The following is a 22,323-nucleotide window of genomic DNA, read 5'->3' on the forward strand; positions in this document are numbered from 1 at the left end:
TGAGTGTTTGTGCGTGGTCGTCTGTTCTGTGTGTCACTCATGATGTTGCTTTATACTCAAGCTAATTGAATCAATATCTGTGTTTTAATCACAAGAAAAAATATAAACTTTAATTCTGTAACATATGGCAAACAATCAACCCAAAGAATGCTAAGCAGGAAAATGCACGTTTGATGACGTTGCAAGAAGAAAAGCAAAAATCTGCTGCAGATTGTTGGTTCCTCGAGGAAATGGACAAGAGTACATCAGAATCAGATCTGAGCGGCCTTGGGAAGCCATGGCATCATACTCACTCAACTCGGCCCCCCCTCATTTCTGTAACAGTGTTGTGCATACAAACTACGGCAAGCGCCAGAGCAGATGTGAGCAGAGATTAAAGTGTGTGGACAACTTAAAGCCGATTAAACAGCCAGCAGAGGAGAGGTGTCTTTGAAGATTGTTCCAGATGTTACCTGAACCATTTGTGCATGCAGCAGCTGCCTCCTCCACTTTAAATTTATCTAATTCCCCCGAGAGACCCAACTTTGGATTTTCAAATGATGCCTAGTCGAACATCTCGATAAGTTCTGCCTGTGTGTTAGACCTGAGAGACTTCTGACAACAGATTAAACTGATCATATCTTAGAACTTATCCAAGAAGAAATCTATGGTACAATCTGACTCATGTTATCCATCACTTACATCTTTGGTCAGCGTGGCGTTTATCTCTTCAAACAGATGATGTGTAGCGGCCACAAGGGATTGGCAAACATATATATACTTTCCAGGAAGCTGCACTGAAAAGCATGACACCCTGGAGTGAAATCCAAGAATTAATCTACATCATAGATCAGAGTTTTCATTTACTCAGGAATCTAAGCTGTTCTTTATGAAATACAAAGCTTTAACAGACCCATCAGCTCAAAGCAGAACTTTAAATTGGGGAGTTTCTATAATCGACACACGGTCAAAATATTTATAGATGCTAAAATGTATGAATACATTATGGTTTGTTTTATAAGCAGCAGACCAATTGGCTCTTCACATAAACAGCAGATCAGTCACATTATTATTAATGTGTCTACATATCTAAGTGTTAAGACAACTTTCTGAAGTTTAACTTGAGTAACAGGATGGAGAAGAAATGAGCTTCAAGTGTCTCTGAAGGCCGAGACGTCCACAGATAAACTCAGGTGCTCAGGTGCCTGCACTTCTTTCTGAATGGAAAACAGCCCTTCTAAAATCTTTGTTTTTCTTTCTGTCTTTTTAACTGTGGCTGAATTTCTGGGTAGGATTTTTGGGTTTAACAGGTTTTATTACCAGTGCCTCACATTTTTTAATTTTCTCCCCAAAAAATGTTACTTCTGTTCGGTTGCTGATAATCTGATTGTTAGATAACATAATTAAACATCTACATTTACATCAGACTACATATGGCTATTGATTTAAATATACATGTTGGCCTGTAATAAATCTCACACTAAAGCAGCCAGCGGTTCTATGTGGCACAAGGTGCCACCTTTTTGTCCCACTTGTGCACCTGTCCTCCAAATTCACAACAATCACAAACATTGTTATAATAAGATGATTGTAAAAAACTGAAACTGTGGCATACAGTAAAATCAATTGAAATTTACTTTAATCATCTTTAAAAATCATAAGTAGGACAGGTTTACAAAAGCTGAAAAGAATGTTTGATTTCCACAGAAACAGTTTGATTTACATTTCAGAAGAGTCAACTCATCGTCCCATTAACTCCAGAGCTTCCATGAAGCCCTGAGGTTGATATTAAGATGGCAGTAAAATGTAAAATAAAAAAATAATCCTTTAATGCCCAAAGGCTGAGGCTGACTCTGAAAACTATCAGTATGATTTCTCCTCAGCAAATTAACATAACTGTTTCTTTGAAAGGATGTCAATGAACTGAAACACAGAGGCAGGAGCAGCGCTGCTGTGGCCTGTTTAGCTGAACGCAGGCAGGCCAAAGAGCTGCGGGTCAAACTCCTCCATGCTCTTCAGGCGCAGAGTGGCCCCCTGGGTGAGGCTGGGGGCCAGGTTGTCGTCAGGAATCATCACCACCTGCATCCCTGCAGCTAGCGCAGCCTTTACGCCGTTGGGGGCATCTTCAAACACCAGGCACTGAGAGAAAGAGAAACGACAGAGCTCATTAAGTCTTCCCATCCTGCAGATGAAACAATAATAGGGAGCACTATTTCCATCTCAGTTAGTTTACCTTGGCATTCCTCTGAGACTTAATGTTTACCTCTGCTGGGTGGAACATCCATTTAATGGAGATTTTAAGGTCTGCTCCCTGTTAACTCACTACATTGTCTTTGTTTAGAGTGTAGGACAGTTAAGAGACTGGAGAGGCTCTTAAAATGACACACACACACACACACACACACACACACACACACACACACACACACACACCCCCCACACACACACACCCCCCCACACACACACACACACACAACAGTCTATGTATTTATGAAAAACAGCAGTGTTTCAGTTTAGAGTAGACGTATTGGAACTGATGGATGAAGATTGTGATTTTGCTGTTTCTAAATCTTCACCTTAAATGAACTTTTTGACAGTTTTTGACTCTAAAATAAGGCAGAAGCAGAGGAATGTTGTACATTTTTATAAAATATATCCACCAAATTGCTCTGTGTGTCCCACACCAAGCCTGTCAGATCCTGGTTAAATTTGTAAATTGTATTTTACTGTATTATATTTGATCAACTTCCTGGTGCAGTCAGTCTAAGTACAGCAGCTAAGCTCAAAGGTCATGAGTTGCACTAAACAAATTTCTAATATCTTTAAATGAGATGATACAAAAACTGTGGAAATTGACTATATTCACATAACCAATCAAACATTTAGTTTACATATTAGATATTAATCTGTTTCTTGGTCATTTTTAGACAAAAAAGAAAAAGAAAAAACACAATGCTGACAACAAAATAAGACAAAACTAGAACAAAAACAAACAATATTTAATCTCCTGTCAATACAAAGAGTTGGCTGAAAAAAACCTTCACTTTCTTATTCATGGAGCATCATCTGAATCAAAGCGGCAGAATCTTTCCTGTATATTATTCTAAAACATTTCTCCACTCGTTGAAGAAAACATAATCAAACCTTACTGTGATTGTTTAGCAAATGATTTTTGTACATTATTTTTAAATGTCACGAGTGAAAAGCACAGTTCGATGCAAAAAATAAGTTTTCTAAGCACTCTTGTTCTACAGATGATCAATCGTCATCTCATGCTTGACCACATCATCATCATACTAAAAGACATGAGATACTCTTTAAATCTTGCAGATAGTTCTGTAAGTGTTTCACCCAAATGTCTTAGTGGACACTGTTAATCTGTCCTCTTCCACTTTTAAACAAACTGTTGCAGAATCTGATATAAACAAACCCAGCTTGGATAATTACAGACCAGTTTGTAAATGACCTTTGAATTCAAACTTTTGATAAATACCAATCTGTGTTGGTATTTATTCTGTAATGCAGCAGGCAGTGGAGAATTTCCTGTTTTTGTCTAGTTAGTGCAGTTGGACCTTTCAGCAGTCTCTGACAGCGTTGATCACATCAATTTAATTAACATACTGCAGACTATTTGTTCTTTCATCTTTTTATTCCTGCTTAAATTTTTATGTTCTGTCTTTGTAACTGCTGATTTCTCTTTATGGCAGAAGTTTAGATATAAATTTGTTACTTTCATACAACAATAGCATTTCTTAATCCCCAGCAATGAAAACAGTTAACACTGATATCACTGAAGCACAACGCAAACAGTCATGATGCAGTGGAATAATAAATGCCATCTCACTGATCTCAGTATATATGCATTTTTCCTCAATTTAGACCTACGAATTAATCAGAACACTATATAGCATCACTAGGAACCCTTCTGAGGTGTCATAGTCATGACACGATGCCATGGAAACGACCTCCTCTAATCACTCTTCCTCCCCTTCACCAAGCGCTTTGCTAATGAGCCATGCACAATTATAAGGTATTTACATGTAACTGATCTGATTCTACAGGGAAGACCTTATAATCCTCACAATACTGGACACAACAGAGTGCCCCAGAAACATATTAATACCACCAAAACATTTCCACATTCTTAACCCAAACCCCATTTTATTGGGGTGTTATAGTCCACACAGTCAGTTTAGCGTTTTTACAACTGAAAATCAACCAGCATTGAGAAAGAAAGTGCTACAAGTCATGTACAGGAAACAGCAAACATATGGAAGAAGGTGCTCTGACCAGATGAGACCAAAATTTACATTCAGTCTAATGTGGAAAACATTATGTGAGATTGAAGACAAACACCCTCAACGCACCATCCCACCATGAAACATGGTGGTGGCAGTATCATGGTCATAGCTAATGGAAAGATGGATGAGGCTGATACAGTAATACAGTGGACCCTCTTTTATTTGTGGTTCACTTTTCACAGATTTTTCTGTGGAATGTAACTCCAACTTTAAAATGTGCCTACTGATGGATTTTTTTTTTCATATCTCAGTTCAAAAGAATCCAGAGAGGGAAGATGAGATACCTGGGCGCCGTGACACTTGACACGCTATTAGCTTTCAAGCAAAAACTACAGAGAATCCTTGTTCTACTGGTTATGTCCTTAATAATACCGTGTCTGCGCACTTTGTGCATACAATGCAAACAACTTTTTGATTAAAGAGGATTGGAGCAGATCATTTTCTGGCCATTTCAAATGGGTTTAGGTTGCTTACATCTAGATTTAGCTTACAGGTCCCCATAAACCTATAATGTAGTTTTATGGGGACTTATAACCTAGGTCCCCATAAAAATCAAAACCCCATAAACAGACAAATAAAATTGTCTTTTTTTTCTCAGTATATAAAAAAATACACTTAAAATGGATTTTTCCTGAATTAAAAATAAAAACATCCTTTCAGTGTTCAGCATCTCTGGCAACACTAGATTGGATGGAAAACTAATGTTTTCCATCCAATCTGATTGAATCTGAAAGAGCAGAAACTTGTAATAAGCTGCTCCAGTCATTACCCAAAGACCTACAGCTGGAACCGCAGCCAAGGTAGATCTTACAAAGTTTTGATTCAGGGGCTGGATAAAACACATTTTTGGGAAAAAAAAAAGGGAACAAAATGTGAAAACCATCCATCTTTTTCTTCCAGTTTCCAATTATCCACAACCTTGTGTTCATCTGTCAGAAACTAAATACACTGAAGTCTGTGCTTGATTTGTGACTAAACAAGATAAAGTTCAGGGAGTGCAGTATCTGCGTCACGAAAAACACATGTATGGAATACAAATCAAAGATGTTGTTTCTACTAATAAATACTAAAGTAAGACAGCAGCCATAATCACCATTGTCACTACACCCGGGATGCATGACTGATACATGATGTAAAACGAACCCATATACATTTTTCTCACACAGAACACTCTATAATTATAGATGACAAAGTGTGTTTATGTGCTTAGCAGCAGCAGCAAATAAATGACAGTGACAGATTGCTCATTGCACTTTTTAAATGATCCAAGTGCCTGAGGTAGAGTGAGTGAAGAACGTGTAACGTTCCTTTAATGATGTAAAGAACACAAAAAAACTGAGTACGGATGATGGACAGGAGCATCCAGGTGGAGTCAGAGGGTTTTGTCCTCATCCAGGCCAGTGTTAATGTTTACTGCAGCAAATATGGATGTGACATAGTATAATGATTGCTGTTAATTCAGACTAGGTTGAAAAATATAGATAGTAAAGAAAAAGGAAAATATAGGAGCAGGAAATGACATGACTGATATTTACAAACTTCACTAATTATTAGATGACACACATCAATCATCTATACTGTCTTGTAAAACTATTCTGACTTTGCAATGTCAGAATATTATGATCAGGTTTAACGGGCATTGAAGGAAAAAAAGGAGTGAATTTTCACCAAAGATGTAAAGATTAAACTCAGATTGTTTTATTGTAAATATGTGAAATTAATATAGATATTTCTGAGCTTTTTTGGTAAAAATGTACTCCTCTGTTAACTGTTACTGCTGATAATATTTTATGGTAAAGTCATTTTTTTATATTGGAAAACCCCCTAACAAGATGTAGACATTTTTTCCCCTATGGTTAAATCCATTACATTAAGTATTAGAGCTTTTTCTGCTCTTTCAAAAAACATTTCCATCATAAAACCATAAAGATGATCAATATCATCCACAAATTGAACCACCAACATTCCACACCGTGAGCTTTAAAAATAATCAATACAGGATCGCAGAACCAAAGAAGGCCTGGAGTGGAGCAAATCAGATTCGACATGCAGCGTTCCACTTAGAAAAAGTGTCAGAAAACTACTAAAAAGTAAGATATATCAGTGGCTTGTTACATTCATTTCTATTTTAGGCATACCACTGAAGTGAAAAAGTGAAAGGATCAACTTATCTGGTCGCGAAAATATATTTATTTTTGCTGTAGTTTTTCACAAACATTCTGCCTGCTACTAAAAAAAGTAATACATATTTTTTTTCATCTTTTTATTGTTATTACAACTGTATGAAACAATATCACAATAAAAATCACAGTCCATATCAGGTGGGACACATATATTTGTAACTCTAGGAAATGGGATTTGGTTCTAAGGTTTCCATACAAAGTAAAGCAACATTGAATTCATTCTGGAAAACTGCTGGACATTTAAATTTCAGCTCCAGTTTGAGCTTAATCTGAATTCACTAAGTAACTGCAATAAACAGCAAACATATTTTTATTAGGAGATAATGTGCCAGTGAGCCGAGTTTAAACAGAAAGCATATGGTTTGGAGTAAATCCCTCAGACAGCCCTGGGTATTCATCAAATATCATAATTGAGTTAAAATGAGTGTCTGGGAAATCTCACTGCCACCCAGCTTCCTCTGCTGGGCTCATGATCTATGTGGGACCCTGCAGCCGGATTTACCCACTCATTTAAAGTCTGAGTGATAATGAATAAAGCTACACAAAATGCAAGGACAGGGCGAGTTTTTTTTCAAATAAAAGTAAGTAAAGTCAAAGGCATGGAAGTTATTTATGACTCACTAAATGTCAGAGCTGAAAACTTCCATCCTAATCAGTTTTAGTGTTATGTGGAGCCCGTCATTGAGTTTCACAACTTCTGACCTTTTAATTCTTCTGGAATCGGTCAAATTTAAAAAAAAAAAAAGAAAAAGATTCCTTGTTTTATTTTAATACATAGTCTGTCACCTGAAGAAGCAGCGAGTTATTTTCAGGTAAATTCCCAGTTGTTTTCAGACTCTGGTTCCATCATTATAATTGTGATTATCAACTTGTCCAACAACAACCGAAGCCAGAAATAACTGCACTGCCTTCCAACATATGGAAAACTGCTTGTGATGAATCAGTGATCAGCTGAGATGGTCAAACATAATCTGAACCTTCAAATAAGGCACTTTTTCTTACGCTGCTGTCTGGTTTACATTCCTTAAAGGGCCAGTATTATGTGAAATCAATGTTTTTGAGCTGTACATCAGGTTGGATGTTATTCCGTCATCAAAAACATGCCGGAGTGCTACTTTGATTATTTCATGCATGTTTGAGAAATCTTGGTAACCTTTCAGCTCTGCAAAACATCTGTGTGGACCTAGCGCCACCTTCGAGAAGCTGCTCCTCTTGCAGTTTCCAAAATACTAAGGACTCCCCCACTCAGCTCCTTCAGACTAGCCAGCAGCAATTAGCAAACACCTGGTGGAACTGCACATCTGCTGAGATCGTTTCACAAGTTACTTCTCAGTGAAAAGCTGGCAAAAACATTGTTAAAGGGTTAATAGAGGATCCATGTTGTGATGACTTCCTGAAGGTGGATTTTGAAAAAGAGCAGGACATTTTAAAGAAGTCATATTTGATAGATACAGCATTTTTATAACAAGTGAAAGTTTCATAGTTAATTGGTTGTGCTATATAATGTCAGCTGGAAAATACATAATAATCCCCCTTTAAATTACATTTTGTTACAAAATGCCACAAAAATCCTTTGTAGCCTGTGAGAATCCAATAAACTGTTTCTACTTTCTGTCCAGGTGACATTTCTACTTGACAGAGTGAGTAGATTAGAATTAGTGTTATGTTTGTTTGGCTTCTTTTATTTTAGTTAATTGGTAGGAAATTGAAAATCACTGATAGTTAATACATTTTATTTGAGTAAATCCAACCTCAAGTCAGCATCTAGTAGTAGTATTTTAATTGATTTTAAATGAAATCGATATAACACAGATATCTCGTCAATCTGCTGATAATGTACAGACTGCTGCCTGGAATGGAAGAAATTAGGAAACATTAATCTAGGAACTGCAATTTCATACAGTTAAAACTTTACGACAATACCTTTCCCATCTTATTTTGACGAATTTCAATAAAACGAATGGAGTCATAAACGAGTGTCAGATCCAGAGAGTCTCCTGAAAATCATAAACGTCTCTTCCTTCTTTGCAGATTACAATGTCGATCCTTTATTACATGAAACCTTTTCAACCCCTGATGGTTTAAGGAGGATGAAAGTGTACATACGCAGGAGGTTAGGGCGGGCCCAGAATAATAGTTGCTGCATTGTTGCAGCATCATTATCTGCACATCTGAAGCTCTTATGGCCAGAAGGGAATTCTCCGTCTCTTTCCACTCTGTGTGAAAACCTTCTCCTGCTTTACTATCGTTCAGTGTGAGCGATTTATAAATCACTTCTCCTTCATGAGGTCGCGCCGAGGGAAATCGGCTTTTAATGGAAGTTGTATGACATTATTTCACACAGACCGGTAAGATGTAGGTTAATTTGAAAATCATTATGTTGTGATTAAGAGCCAGTGTGATAATTATGACTTTCTTACCTGTCATTTACAGTCACAGGTGAACTGCTTGCCTGGAAATTCACAAAATATTTTGACATTTGGAAACTATATGAACAGATAAGGTTTGAGATGTAAATAAAGACATCACTATAGACAGTGAGCAAAAATCAATATTAATTTAAACTCCTTGATGACAAGAGTCTGATCACCTAAAGCTGTGACTCTTTCTATTAAGGTGAACTTGAAACCACATGGACCACTTTTTGGAGTTATTGGTCACATTTTTCCTCTTATGTGGAATAACTTTTCATACTGTATTGTATCTTATGATACTTTGACATAATACATTTTAGAGTCAAAAGAATAACCAGAAAAACTATATGACAGTCTGTAAAAGAATCATAATATGATTACAACACAAAGTCCCAGGAACACTTAATTAGTTTCAGAGAGGTCAACTGTACTTAAATCTAAGTAGAAATCAGTATAAATATCTGAAGCTCTGAGTGCTTGGAAGAGCTAGTGTCTGAAATCACAAGAGAGAAATTTGGGGAGGAAATACAAACCTTAGAACTCACCTGTGAAAAGTTTAACAAGGCAAATTCCAAAACTACAAAACATATAATAATTAAATCATAAATCATAATTAGGCCCCTTTATGGCAGAGTGGAGGATGTGGGATTTCAAAGTATAGTGAAAAAGAGTTGCCCTATTAAGAGCATTCAGTTGATGCTTCAGACTCTATGCAATGAAGATTGAGCCACAAATTCAAAAAGTTGCCTAACACAACAAATATATTCCATAAATTTCAGGCAAATCAATTTTTTGTGCTGAACATTCACATAAAATAAAGCATCAAAACAACATTAATTTTACACTTTTTGGTTCTCAGTTAAGTGTCTCAGTAAAACAACTCCATGTATTAGCTTCCCTAAAACTAGCTGACTAACTATCAAGTGCTTTTGGAAAAAAAAGGGAAAAGAATTTAACAAAAAACTGGAACTTAACCCAACACTGGATTAGCCACTAAAAGTTCTGGACTCGAATCAGAACTTTAGACTTGACTTGGACTTCAGAAGCAATGATTTGTGACTTCACATCTTATTACACTAGCAAATGAGCCAACAGTGGTGGAGACGTGTTGTTGTTCAGCAAAAAGCTAAGCCCAAATCTGGATTTAATAAAAAATACTACACAATATTGAAAAAGTTTAGAAACATTTTTAATGCAGTCACAAACAACCGTCTCAGAATCGATCCTTAACTGCAAGGATTAGAGAAAATGACGCACATGCTGCCAGCTGTTTTAGCTAGCTAGTAAAACGTGGGCTAAAGAACTGAAGTTGATAGACAGCAACATCTAACTTCCTTTAGACATTTAAACTTACATTGGTAATGATGAGTCAAAGCTAATAAAGCAACTAATGTATGGTAAATGTTAGCTAAACAACTAAGTCATTCTTTTTTGCTCAATAATTTAATAGTGGAGCCTAGAATGTGTAATCATGTGTTGTCAGAATGAGTGATGAGTATTTTGAGCAGTGTGAAAGGAACTCATTGAATGTCCGCAGCCTGCTGAGGAATAACTTCTGGGAAGGTTTATCAAAAAAGAAATAGTAAATTCAGTGTTGAAACTGTAAAGCCCATTTCCTAATTACACCTGATTTAAATATCTGGATCATCAAGACTTCCCCAGGTGCAATGCTCTGTATGATTAATGACAGACAACCAACTGGTTCCTTTTCGCTCTCTTCATCAGTCTGAGCACAAACTAGTTCACTTTCATTTTTCATTAATCTTATTCCAGCCTCTGAGCAAAGCTTTAGAAAAATAATCTGTCTCACTAACGGCTTTGGAACAATGTGAAAGACATTTACTTTTCAATCAACCCAGACATCAGAAGCTAAAGGACCTGGACTTCCATTAACAAGCTTGGCAATATAACTACATTATGATCTATAATTACAATCATTATTCATCACCTTTCCTTTTGGTTGAAAGTGACAAGATAAATGCGCACAGAATAAAAGCAAATTTCACCTATTGCTACAGATTGTGAGTTGGACTTGGGACTGTCCTCTGACTGGACAATTTCAACACTTGACTGTACAGATGAGTCTAAAACTAAATTATTAGGACACCAGAACAGAGGGCACGCTGGGCCTAGACCAAGTAAAGTTTTCCAGCAAAAGTACCCCATGCCATCTGTGAAGTATAGAAGTGGAAGTGTTATGATTTGGGAATGTTTGCTGCAGCAAGACCTGATCAGTCCAACATTAATCCTACTGTCTATCACAAGGTGTTTAAGGAAAATATGAGGCCATTTGTAAAAACAACTAAACTAAATCCGAACTGGACCTTTCAACATGGCAACAACCTAAAGTACACCAGGTAATTTACTAAACACTGGCCAAGAATTAAGAAATGGTAAGCTGTAGTCCTAGTCAAAGCCCACATGTGGATCTCCCTGAAATGCTGTGTGAAGTCGAAATGATCTGAATATACAAGAAACTCTTCAAACATCTTCAAGTTAAGAGAGGAGTGGGACAAACTGTTAGAGCTGGTAGATGGAGACAAGAAACATCTTCTTCCAAAGAAGGAAGGACTGCCAGCGAGGACGTAGTAGGGTGTCCTAACTTTGATTTTAATCACTAAAACAAGGTTAGTATTTTGTGTTTACCTAAAATTAAATGCATTTTCCAGAATGTCTCCATTTGTCAACATGACTGTTGTTCAGTTTTCTCTACCTCATCATATCTCCTGTGGCTTCCAGTGATAATTGACTTTTCATCAGAGTTGAATCAGAGAACCTGATTATTCTCTCTGCTGAATGTTACCACTTCATGACTGCTTTTTCTCTTAATATCCTTCTGCTAGCAGTTTTTCTTTTTCTTTCCCTCCAACTCCTCCTCGTCTCTTGTCGCTCATGCTTTATTCTCTCCTTTGCCACAAAGTGGAAGTCAGAGGGTGACGCTTCATCTGTTTTCCACTAAACGCTGCGTCAATCCCCCCTCTGAGCTGCAGTTTCATATCTCATCAAGAAAAATGCCAGTTCTTACTACGGTTGGCTGCGGATTGAAGGAAAAAAAATCAGGTGCATCATGCCACAGGCTGGACCCGTTTGCAGCAAAAGCCTTTCATGCAAGAGGACTTAGCATGAATATATCAGCCAGAAGCCGAAGGTATCTTTGCATAAATGCTCAAAACCTGAAAGATTAAATAACTGCAACATGACTATGTTTGTAAGTCACAAATATAAAGCTTCATTTCATCATCGAGGGAAATTTAACTGACACGAAATTAGACTAACGTTATCTTGTTAAAACTCAGTTAGGATTATCAACATCCCTTACATCTGTTACATGACAAAACAAAGAGGGACAGAACTTTTCATTTTCTTCAAAGTCAGATGTTTTCATGCATCCTTTTTTCTGTTTGGTAGAGTTACATTTAAATGGTTTGATTTAGAGTTAAATGCTGGTAATTTGGTCCATTCCTCCAGACAGACCTGGTAGAACTTTGTAGGCCTCTTTGCTCACACACTTTTGCATTTCTGCCCTCTAATGTTCTCTGGGACTGAGATAAGATGAAAAATAACAAAAATATGTTAAAAAGCTACATTAAAAATGACTGAATATCTATTCTCTGAGATCTTCCTTCAATATTTACACATGTTCTTTCCATGTGATCTATTTAGTCACTCTGTCTGTAAAACAACCCCACAACATGACTTACTTCACAGTAGGATGGTGTTTAAATGCTGGTCATAATGTACTGATGGTCAATATGACCAAGCACTTCATTTCAGTTCCATCTGACCAGAGGATGTCTTTAAAAGTGAGGTCAAAGTGCAAATTGCCCTTTTCTATTTCTGTTGGAGTAATTAATGGCTTCTTCCTCTCTGAGCAGCCTGTCAGTCCATGTTGCTACAGGACTTATGACATTTCTCTCCTCTCTTGCAGTTTCACCAGTAACTTAGCACAGTCTTTAATATTTGTTCTGATGTAAATGTTCACATTTTACAACAAAACCCATTCACGTCCGGGTCACAGAATCAATCTTCTTTATTAATGTCAGGATGGCTAGACATTCCCATGCTTGTTATATTTGATTAGAACTGAACAGATGGATGAGAAAGCCTTCAGATATCTGGAAATCCTCTAGTAGAAAAGTCTTCTTATTCTCATATTCAGTGTATATAATCAGAGCTGATCATCCTAACTGACCTAAAACAGTAAAAAGTCAGTTGTATTTAATGTCATAAAACGAGAAGCAAAAGTTGAGTCTTTTTATCTAGTGCAAGTAAATACCTACACTCAACTCAACATTTGAAGGAATCTTGACATATTCATATTGACGATACAGTGTAAAAAGGTAAGAAATTACAGCAAATCAGAGTGTCAGTGTAGATCTGAGAAAAGCAGTCTTAAAAGATGCCTTAATGATGTCGGCAGTCCGTAAAGAAAATTATAAATGTACCCTGTAGCTTGTACCTTGTATTGCTTAGGATAAAAGGATAAAATAATCATCTATTTCTCCCTCCTCACACCATCCCAAGGTTTTAAAGTATAACCAGTCTGTTTAAATCATTGCTGCCTTCCTATGTGTATTTATTCTCAGTTATCAAAAGCTGTTATCAGCTTTGATCTGTTATTCTAAAACAGATACATACCGTAGGTCCCCTAGGTTTACTGTCCGTGTCTGGTGATAAATGGATGTGTTCCGCAGCAATCATCAGTACATCACCCTAAACCTTTAGTTCAACTTCACTTGTTTAATTTTTTTTTCTCATCTAATGTTTATACATGTTCATTTCATACGAGATATTTGGTTCCATAGTTGGACTGATCTAATGAAAACTGTGCATTTAACACAACTCAGCCTGATCTGCTTTCTCAAAAACTCCAGAAAACACAGATGGAGGCTTCAACAATCACCTGGATTAATAACTACCACAGTTTGTGGATTAACCAGAAGCACAGGGAACTACACTCTCACTATTCCTCTTCATTCTATACCACTTCGATTTACAGCACAAGTCACACAGAGTGACTACAGAGTCACTCTGATGACCGTAGTGGTCGGGTGTATCTGAGAAGGTTAGATCATACAGATGGTGGGATTAATCATCTTGTTCTGGGAGCTACTGTGGAACATCTGGAGATTATAGTACAAAGAAGGATTCTTTATAAGACACAAGAAAATTATGGACTGAGCATCCTTTTCAGAAGAATATCTTCAGTCAGGGGCATCTTCAGATCTTCTGTAGTCCAGACCTCTATAGGAGATCCTTTCTGCTCACAACCAATCAGCATCTACAATAACTATGGAGAATCTTGGGTAATATGCTTCAAGTTGCTGGTTCTATTTTGGTTTTTTGACTTTAATGGTCTGACAGTAATCAGACCAGGCGTTTCTGGTTTGTTGATCAAAACTACATGTTTAATGTCTGGTAATGAAGATTTAATGAAATTAGGGTCAACTAAGTTTTCCCTCAATATATGTATATAATAATCTTCTAAAAAACAATGATTTGTGCTTCCTTAGGTTAGCTTTGTCTGATTATTAAAGTTGTTTGATAATGTGAAATATTTAGGTGAAGAAAAAAGTTAAAAGACAGGACTGTTTAATGAATATCTCATGGATTTATATATGCAAACTCTCATATTGTTATCTATTCAACAAATGCTGCTCTTCTTTTAGGACTGAAGCCAGTGACACCGCCACTTACCAGCAGCCGTTTTATTGAATATTTAATCAATATTCTGGATTTTTAATAAGGGGATTTGTTCAAATTAACATCAGGCTGTCATTTCTGCCTGCTGTCTACAGTGAGTATTTCCCCCTAAACTAGGTCATCCTCACAGTTATTTGGTTCTTCTAGGGAAATATTTGGCAGCTATTTCAGCCTGACTCAACAGAGCAAAAGGCTTGCTGACAGTCTGAACACGCGTCTCAAAAAGCATCCGAACCCAGAAAGCTTCACAGTTTTGATCAAAGTGCTGGATGTTAAGTGGATGTGTGTCAGTGACATAACGTCCTGCCTGCAAGGCTCCAAATGGAACAAATTAGATGCAAATCTAAAAAAGGTGCAGGGTGATGCACAGGCTGCTAAACTCAATTAAAACAGACCAGATATTTTTGGACACATACTGACATGTAGTTCCAGATCTATTCGATTCACTGACACAGTCAGGTTAAGTGAAGGTATATCTGTTCACATGTATTTTTAATCTTTGTCTCCCACCTGAATGTGCAGAAGGTCCACAGAGTAGAGAATGATGACACTTACCTCAGAAATCTTCTATGCACTAAAAATAGGTATAGCACTACTGCTAGTTATCGAATCATTTTTCATCATGTTTGGTTTTCTAACATGTTTAAAGGAAGAAACTTTGGGCATTACAGCCAATCAACAGCAAGAAAATTGAATGGCAGTGCTGGATTGGCTGATATGCTAATGCCAGTCAATAGCATATGAAGTAGCAATGTGCTGAGGTATTCCACCTTTACAAGGTGTTCATTTTTTATATTTCAGAGGTGATGTAAGAAAAATTGTCAAATAATTTGGAGCTGCATTCCACAGAAAAATCTGCAAATACTAAACCATGAATAGAAACAGGGTCCACTGTTTATTAATTTAAATGTGATCTTTGGGGGTTGAAAAAAACTATTTAACATGCATAAAATAACATTCCAGCACCAATAAAATGATTTTTAAGATTTCAGGTTTTTAGCTCTGATATTTGTTTTGTCCTTTAATTTTCTGACTTGTTTTAAGAAACAAATCACTTTAAGCCATCATCAAATGCAAATATTGGCTAAAAAATTTTAACAAAATGAAAAAGTTCTGAAGAAATTGGGATATTGTCTTTTTAAATTGTGAGTCAGGAATCAGAGAATGTCTGGAAGGGAAGGAGTAAAGATCGACGTTAAAAAAAAAAAAGGAAAAAATTTGGTGAAAGGCTCATAGAGAAATGTCACTGATGTGTCGACACCAGAACTCCAGACGTCCCTCAGGTTGTTGCTTTTAACAACAGAACAGGAAACAAAAGCCCAACAGCAATTTCAAAGTTCATCACCCACACAAAAAATGTTACTCTCCCTTTGCAAAAAGCCCTTATGAATTTGGTAACCTCGGTTCAGAAAGCTTTACATGAGGCGTTTCTTAAAAACAAACTCATAACCTAACTGAAGTCTTCTACAGAAAATGCATTTAATGGAAATACATATCACACCACATCAACACAGGAGGAAGGTTGGCCTACATTAGTTACCTTCAACACACAGAATCAGCAGCTTGCAATCCCTGACTGACTGTAGCTTTAAAACTTTTCCCACTGCTCTCAACAATCTTTTTAAGGCGCAAAGATATGTGTTTCACTCTGAAATAATTGTGTTTGTTTCTCAGCAGAGCATGAAAGAAACTCTGACACCGACTGTATCTGTAATCTGGAGTTCCTACCTTCTCTGGGGAGGCTGGGGGGCTGAATCTGCTGGCACACACCAGGAAGGAGTCGGGCTCAGGTTTGCCGTTCTTTACATCGGGATCATCGCCCAGAACAATGTGATCAAACAGAGCAAAAATGTTTGTGTGTGCACTGGTCTTCAGCTTGAAGGTCACACCAGCTGAGCTGGTTGCCACAGCGATGGGAATGTGGTGCTTCTTCAGATGGTTTACAAGTTTCTCCACTCCTGGTTCATGAGCAGCAAAATGACAGATCAGGTCAAACAGGGTTGGTTACGGAAAACCACACAAACCTTCTCTAAATGTTTCCAGTTCTGGTCAGGTGTTTCTGTCCACTCTTCATGGGAGTAAGCACAGTATTCATTTCATAATTTACTTCCAATACAGAATAATTTACAAATACATTTCCATTGACCACATAATTACGCAATTTGACATTTTGAAAATAAATGTGTTTAACAGAAACATGCCAATGTACCAAAATGTAAGCATGAGAAGGCTTTGTGTAGAAGCATAGGTAGAAATGTGTGTTGATCTTACAATTACCTACTGAAATGTTTCAAACATGGAGAATGGGAGTGGTAAATAAGACAAACCTGGCAGAAGTTTGGCCGACGGAAAGATCCTCTCCTGTATTTGCCTGCTTTCCTTCAGCAGCTCCTCAGCTGTCATGGGAAGATCCAAGGAATCCCGGATAATCTGGGCGGCATCCAGAGCCTTTTTCCCCATCACAGACGACTTCACGTCCCAGGTGTACTGCTTCCCGAAGCGATCGCATATTTCTTGGAAAGACACTGTGTAAAGTCGTTCTGTGTCTAAAATAAGAAGACAAAAAGAGACAAAAGATCTCATCTAAAGTGCTGCTTAGGGTTCGCTATAAAACAGACATTTGGTTTGATGCCACAGACTAGCTTCAGGGAAATGGCTATAATACAAACAGATCTAAAGGTAGGGATGACAAGAAATAAAAACCAGCAACCTTAACTTGGGAAATAAAATGGATATTAAACCAAATATTTTCTTAAAGTTAAACCTATGTTTGATTTGAAGACAGTGGAAGATTCTGATAACCTTATGTAACATAATATTCACATAAAAATCAACAATAAAATTTACAATATGATTTAAGCCAAGAATTAATTCTGCTGCAACTAACACAATATTACATTGTTAAAAAAACATGGTACTGAAAAGCAGCATTTAGCTGTAAACTGGATTTTGATAGCAAAAATAACTAAGAATATTCTGTGAAGTTTAGCTGCACTTAAATGTTCATTATGCCCAATGATGTAATAGTTCTGGAAAATCTCCTTCATCTGGTCTGAAAATCAGCTGCTTTGAAGACTTTAAAACAGAAAGCGCTAGCTTAATGGAGTTATTTTAGTTTCCACACCATGACTGCCCAACACTACAACAGCATATTAGAGCCATTGAAGATAAAAGAAAAAAAAAACAATTTGCTATGGAGAAGTAAATTACAGCCAAAAAATAAACATAAAATAAAATAAACATATTTTAAAAATCGCATAAATTTTGAGATAAATTAAAAATAAATTTTTAAACAGCGGCAAAACTGAAAAATATAACAGAACATTTTAATTTTCCATTATTTATACTAGCATACATCTACCACATTAAAACTAGAATATTCTCAAACATTGTAAAGTTATTAAATCGTAAGAAAAAAAAATCTCAAGTCAGATGATCACGACAAAAAATGTACATTTTAAAATATTTTATCAATGTCTACTACTTAATACTATGGGGTCTTTACCAGTTAATTTTTAAATTAACTGCTCTTATATTTTCTTTCTTTCTTATGGTTGTGACTTGTTTTTATTTGTATCAAAATGTTCACTGTAAATTACACTATTTTTAGCTGTACATTGAAATCTGTCTTAAATTATAAGTCATGTCTGTTTTTATGCAGACTACAGATGAAAATCAGCCTCTCTAACTAAACTATTATGTATTCATGTTGATTAGTATGCATTGTCCTCTTTATATAAAAAAAACCATAAGTTACATAAAAACACCAAGAATGCCCTTTAAGGTCCGAGTTCAGACTGGGAGAGTTTGCTAAAGAGTTCTACGTTTTTTAACCAAAATGGCTGATGACCAGTTTGAATGTAGTGGAGGCATCAGCTTTTTTATTTGCTCTTTTTAAAATTTTGTTTCATTAAACTTAAAGCATATTATGCTGCAAAATAAGTATTTCTTAAGTTTTTTTAGAGAAAATTGGTGCTAGCCTGTAGTTAGAGAAACAAAATGAACACCCCACCACTTTTTAACAGCTGGGGAGTGATATCATTCCAGCTCTGAGCTCCGTCTTCACAGACGGTTCTAACTCGGCATCAGATCCATACGGCCAGACTAAAACCAGATCACTTCAGAGCGTTATCTGGCACCTGATTAAAACCACTCAGTTAGTCTTTGTTGGAAGCTATCAGGGGAAAGCTTCACACAAGGTGAAGATTAGCATCCGACTGTCAGCTTCCAATTTGGTACATCAGTAAAGGGCTATTTCACTGCTTCTGTAGTACAAGGACTAAATCAGATTTGTGGTGCCTTAAGATTTAAAACAGGTCAAACCTGGACTGAAATGTTCAACACTGATTACAGGAATCTGACGAGATTTCACCACACAAGCTCTTATCAGTAAAAATGGATAATTTTTTATAACCTCAACTCGAGGCATTAAAGTCCAAACCTAGCCTTAAATAATTGTTCCTGTGTCATCAATGTGTGTCATAAAAAGTTTACTGCTTCTTCTGACCCCTTTTCTTTCTTTTGGAGAAATGTGCTAGCTGCATTAATTTATTCAGGGTGTCATGCTGTGATAAAGCTACAAGGCACATGATGCAAAATATGAAACAAAACTATTTCCATAGAGAATTTTGCCTCCAAAATTTGGCTTACTGTAGTTTGATTGGAACAGACCAGTCAAGCTGAAGGAGATTTGTCAAACATTTATAATAATAGATAAACTTGTAGATTTGTTATTTATTTATTTATTTTTTACCTCTGGACCACCGTAGAAATAGAAGAAGAAGAAGTTTATAGCACTTTTTCAGCAACAAGGCAGTTCAAAGAGCTGCACCTCATTAAATTTAAGTAACTTGGTTTAGAAAGTAAAACAGATTTTATATATAAAATCTGTTTATATTTTAAGCATTATAAACAGATTTATAATGTTTATAATGCTTATTATAAACATTATAAATCTGTGATATATTTTAAGCATTTCAGTTCAGGTCATTTTGATGATTTCAGCTTACACGTCATGAAAACCCAAAAGTGCATTTCTCCTAGAATATAATAAATTGTTTATTTCCACAAGCAAAGTAAGCCACAAAGGTCATTGATAGAGAAGCCGGTTGCTCGCAGAGTGATGTAGTATGCAATGGAAAGTTGAGTGGAAGAAAGAAAGTGGCAAAAGTATTATCAAACAACCAACAGCACTGATACCAGCAAACTTACCTAACCTTAACCCCAAAGAGGATCTATGAGCTGGTTGTAAAGATTAAAATGATGGACACCAGAACCAACAATCACCAGCTCCATGTCATGCTGCACTGATGCATTTTTCATGCTAAAAGAAATCAGACCAAGTCTTGATGCCAGATACAATACTTGGAGTCATAGACAAACACTCACTAACTTAATACAGTACACCTCCACAAGTGTTTGTAAAACATAATAAACCAACTATATCACTAAATATAAACGAGTTTCAATTAATTAATTTATTGGCTGGACTAAAATTGTTGCTCAGTTAGATTTTAATTCATTAGTTCAGATTGAGCTGTTCAAAGGTTGGCCAGCTTCCTTAAACATCAAACTGAACTGAGATATTTTACTTTATAGCGCCAATTGATTTATGAAAAATAAGCCGAATTAATTGTCGTTCTCAAAAGACAAAAAATGTCTTCGTGTTTAATACTATGTGTTACGTTAATTATGTGCGAAATCGCCACGACTTGGTATATTTTCCTATGGCGCTCGTTAGATGTGGTTTTCACGGCTTAAGACAGAGAACGAGCTGAAGTTCGGCTCAGATGACGCTGCTTAAAGTAAAACAACAGATGAACAGGTGGATTACCGAGCAATAATCCATCCATGTCGAAAATGACATGGCTCACAGGTTTGTAGCTGCTGACTGAAGTTGACATGTTTCACCCGGCGTAGCTTCGCGCATGCGTACTACACACTGGAAAGAGGAAACCAAAAACTTTACACGGACCCACGATGTACCGCGTGGATGGCGCGTGACATTGTTATTCTCTTGATATTAACCAGTTAAACTGACAAACACTTGCACGTCAAACTAGTATCAATGTTAAACTAACAAGAGTTTACGGGTTTGGCTCAAATACAACTTGGGCACTTCAGGGTTAGTTTTAGTCGATCTAGCGCAATGGACACTGGGAAATGCAGTCTGTTTTAGTATTTTCCTGGAAAGTCTAAAAAGTTTTAAAAATGCTTACTTAAATATTTATGAAAAATAAGTATAATATATTAGACATAATAATAATTAAAATAAGTAACAATATGCACATACATTATGTAATTAAGTAATGTAAATTAGACTCTTTTAACTTCTATTTTCTAAAAGTTATAATAATGATTTTTTGTTGTTGTTTGTTTTGGGGTTTTTTTTTTTACTTTCTTCAAATTCAGAAGTTTAGACACATTCCCTAAAGCTGTTCAAGAAACAAACATATTTAATGGGTGAAAGTTGGGGAAATGAAGGAGCTATTGTGGATCGTAAAGTCCTACTACATCCATGAATTATGGCTGACACACATAATTCTTTACCATGAGTTTCTTTGTTTCCATGTAGAAATTAGCAAAGCAGAAATGCAGCCTGACATTCTTTTTAAACTGAAGCATCTAGATTTTCAAATTTTGAATGATGATAATGTTGTTGAGTGAAAGTCAGTCTATCTGTAAGTCAGACGCCATTTGCCAGGATATTCTTGTAAAATATATTTTTAATCTTAATAAGTTTGTATCCTGGTTGAATAAAGGTTGATGATGATGAATTAAATTTCAATCAACCTTAAGTGTCCCTAGGTGGCAGGGGCGCCGCCAGGAATCTTGGGCCCCATGACAAAAAATTCAATTGGGCCCCCCTGCGCAACTACTGTTTCAGTTTCTTGAGTCTATCTCCATATTTGTTAAAGTTGTCACAATGTTGTGACAGTTTGCTATGAAACAGATAATCTGTGAAAAATATCAATCTCCTCCACCTCCTCCCTAAACTACTATTGTTAGCTAAAGTAATGCGCCTTTCTGACCAAAACAATCAATCAAGAGGCTCTTAGTGTTGTTAATCAACCTCATTCATTCACTGCTAAATGTGCTAATGGCAAAGAAACAACTTATTGTTACAGGAAAACTGTTTATTTGCCGTCATTGGTAGCTATGCTAACTAGACTGAGAATTCACAACAGGCTATGCTAGTTGCAGCACAGCATAGAGCGAGGGAGAGGGAGGATGAGCAGCCACATGAGATTGTGATTGACAGCGCTAAAACCCACCTCCTGCATCTGATTGGTTGTTTCTAGATAGCACTGGGAGAAGGCAGAGGAAATAATTTTTTCACAAATTATCTCTCATGTCATACTGTCACAACACAATGACAGTTTCAACAAATATGTAAAAAAATATTTTTTTTTATAAAAGTTACATATAAAAGCAGCTTCAATTTATTTCATTTAGGAGAGGATGGGTTGGGAGGGACGTGGCAACAGACATCTGTAATTTAAATGGAAGCTAAGGTTAAACTACTTGGACTGGCTGCAGTCCAGACAGGAGGTTGTTTTTTTATAATTTTATAAAGATTATTTGAATTTCTGTCAGCAACAAATATATTGTTTTGTTGTATAATTGCAAAAAGAGCAAAGACACAGAGAAATCCCTATGGGTTCTGTGGAATGATGCTAACTAGGTTGTCATTGGACAAAATGTTCTTCACCTTTATGAGTGGGACGGGGGAGGAGGAGGGTT

At 36.5% G+C, this 22,323-nt stretch overlaps 1 protein-coding gene across 1 annotated transcript; it reads right to left on the reverse strand.

Moving 5' to 3' along the window:
* Positions 1-1,601: 1,601 nt before the first annotated feature.
* pudp (pseudouridine 5'-phosphatase) lies at positions 1,602-20,537 on the reverse strand. The gene is made up of 4 exons (XM_014971903.2): positions 20,414-20,537; positions 16,908-17,126; positions 16,309-16,538; positions 1,602-2,118 (listed from the first exon to the last, which is right to left on the reverse strand). The coding sequence occupies exons 1-4, from the start codon at positions 20,481-20,483 to the stop codon at positions 1,942-1,944; spliced, it is 696 nt and encodes a 231-aa protein (XP_014827389.1). The 5' UTR covers positions 20,484-20,537; the 3' UTR covers positions 1,602-1,941.
* Between the last annotated feature and the right edge of the window lie 1,786 nt (positions 20,538-22,323).

This window comes from Poecilia mexicana, unplaced genomic scaffold, assembly GCF_051168715.1.
Source record: "Poecilia mexicana isolate PSO_F unplaced genomic scaffold, ASM5116871v1 scaffold_2, whole genome shotgun sequence".
Taxonomy (NCBI): Eukaryota; Metazoa; Chordata; class Actinopteri; order Cyprinodontiformes; family Poeciliidae; genus Poecilia; species Poecilia mexicana.

Bases quoted from the DNA above. Each gene is read 5' to 3' on its own strand.
- pudp (XM_014971903.2), bottom strand. From the start codon at position 20,483: ATGTCAACTTCAGTCAGCAGCTACAAACCTGTGAGCCATGTCATTTTC. The intron at 17,127-20,413 runs GTAATCCACCTG...TTCTTATTTTAG, and splicing joins CATGGATGGATTATTGCTCG to ACACAGAACGACTTTACACA. The intron at 16,539-16,907 runs GTTTGTCTTATT...CTCATGAACCAG, and splicing joins GTCGGCCAAACTTCTGCCAG to GAGTGGAGAAACTTGTAAAC.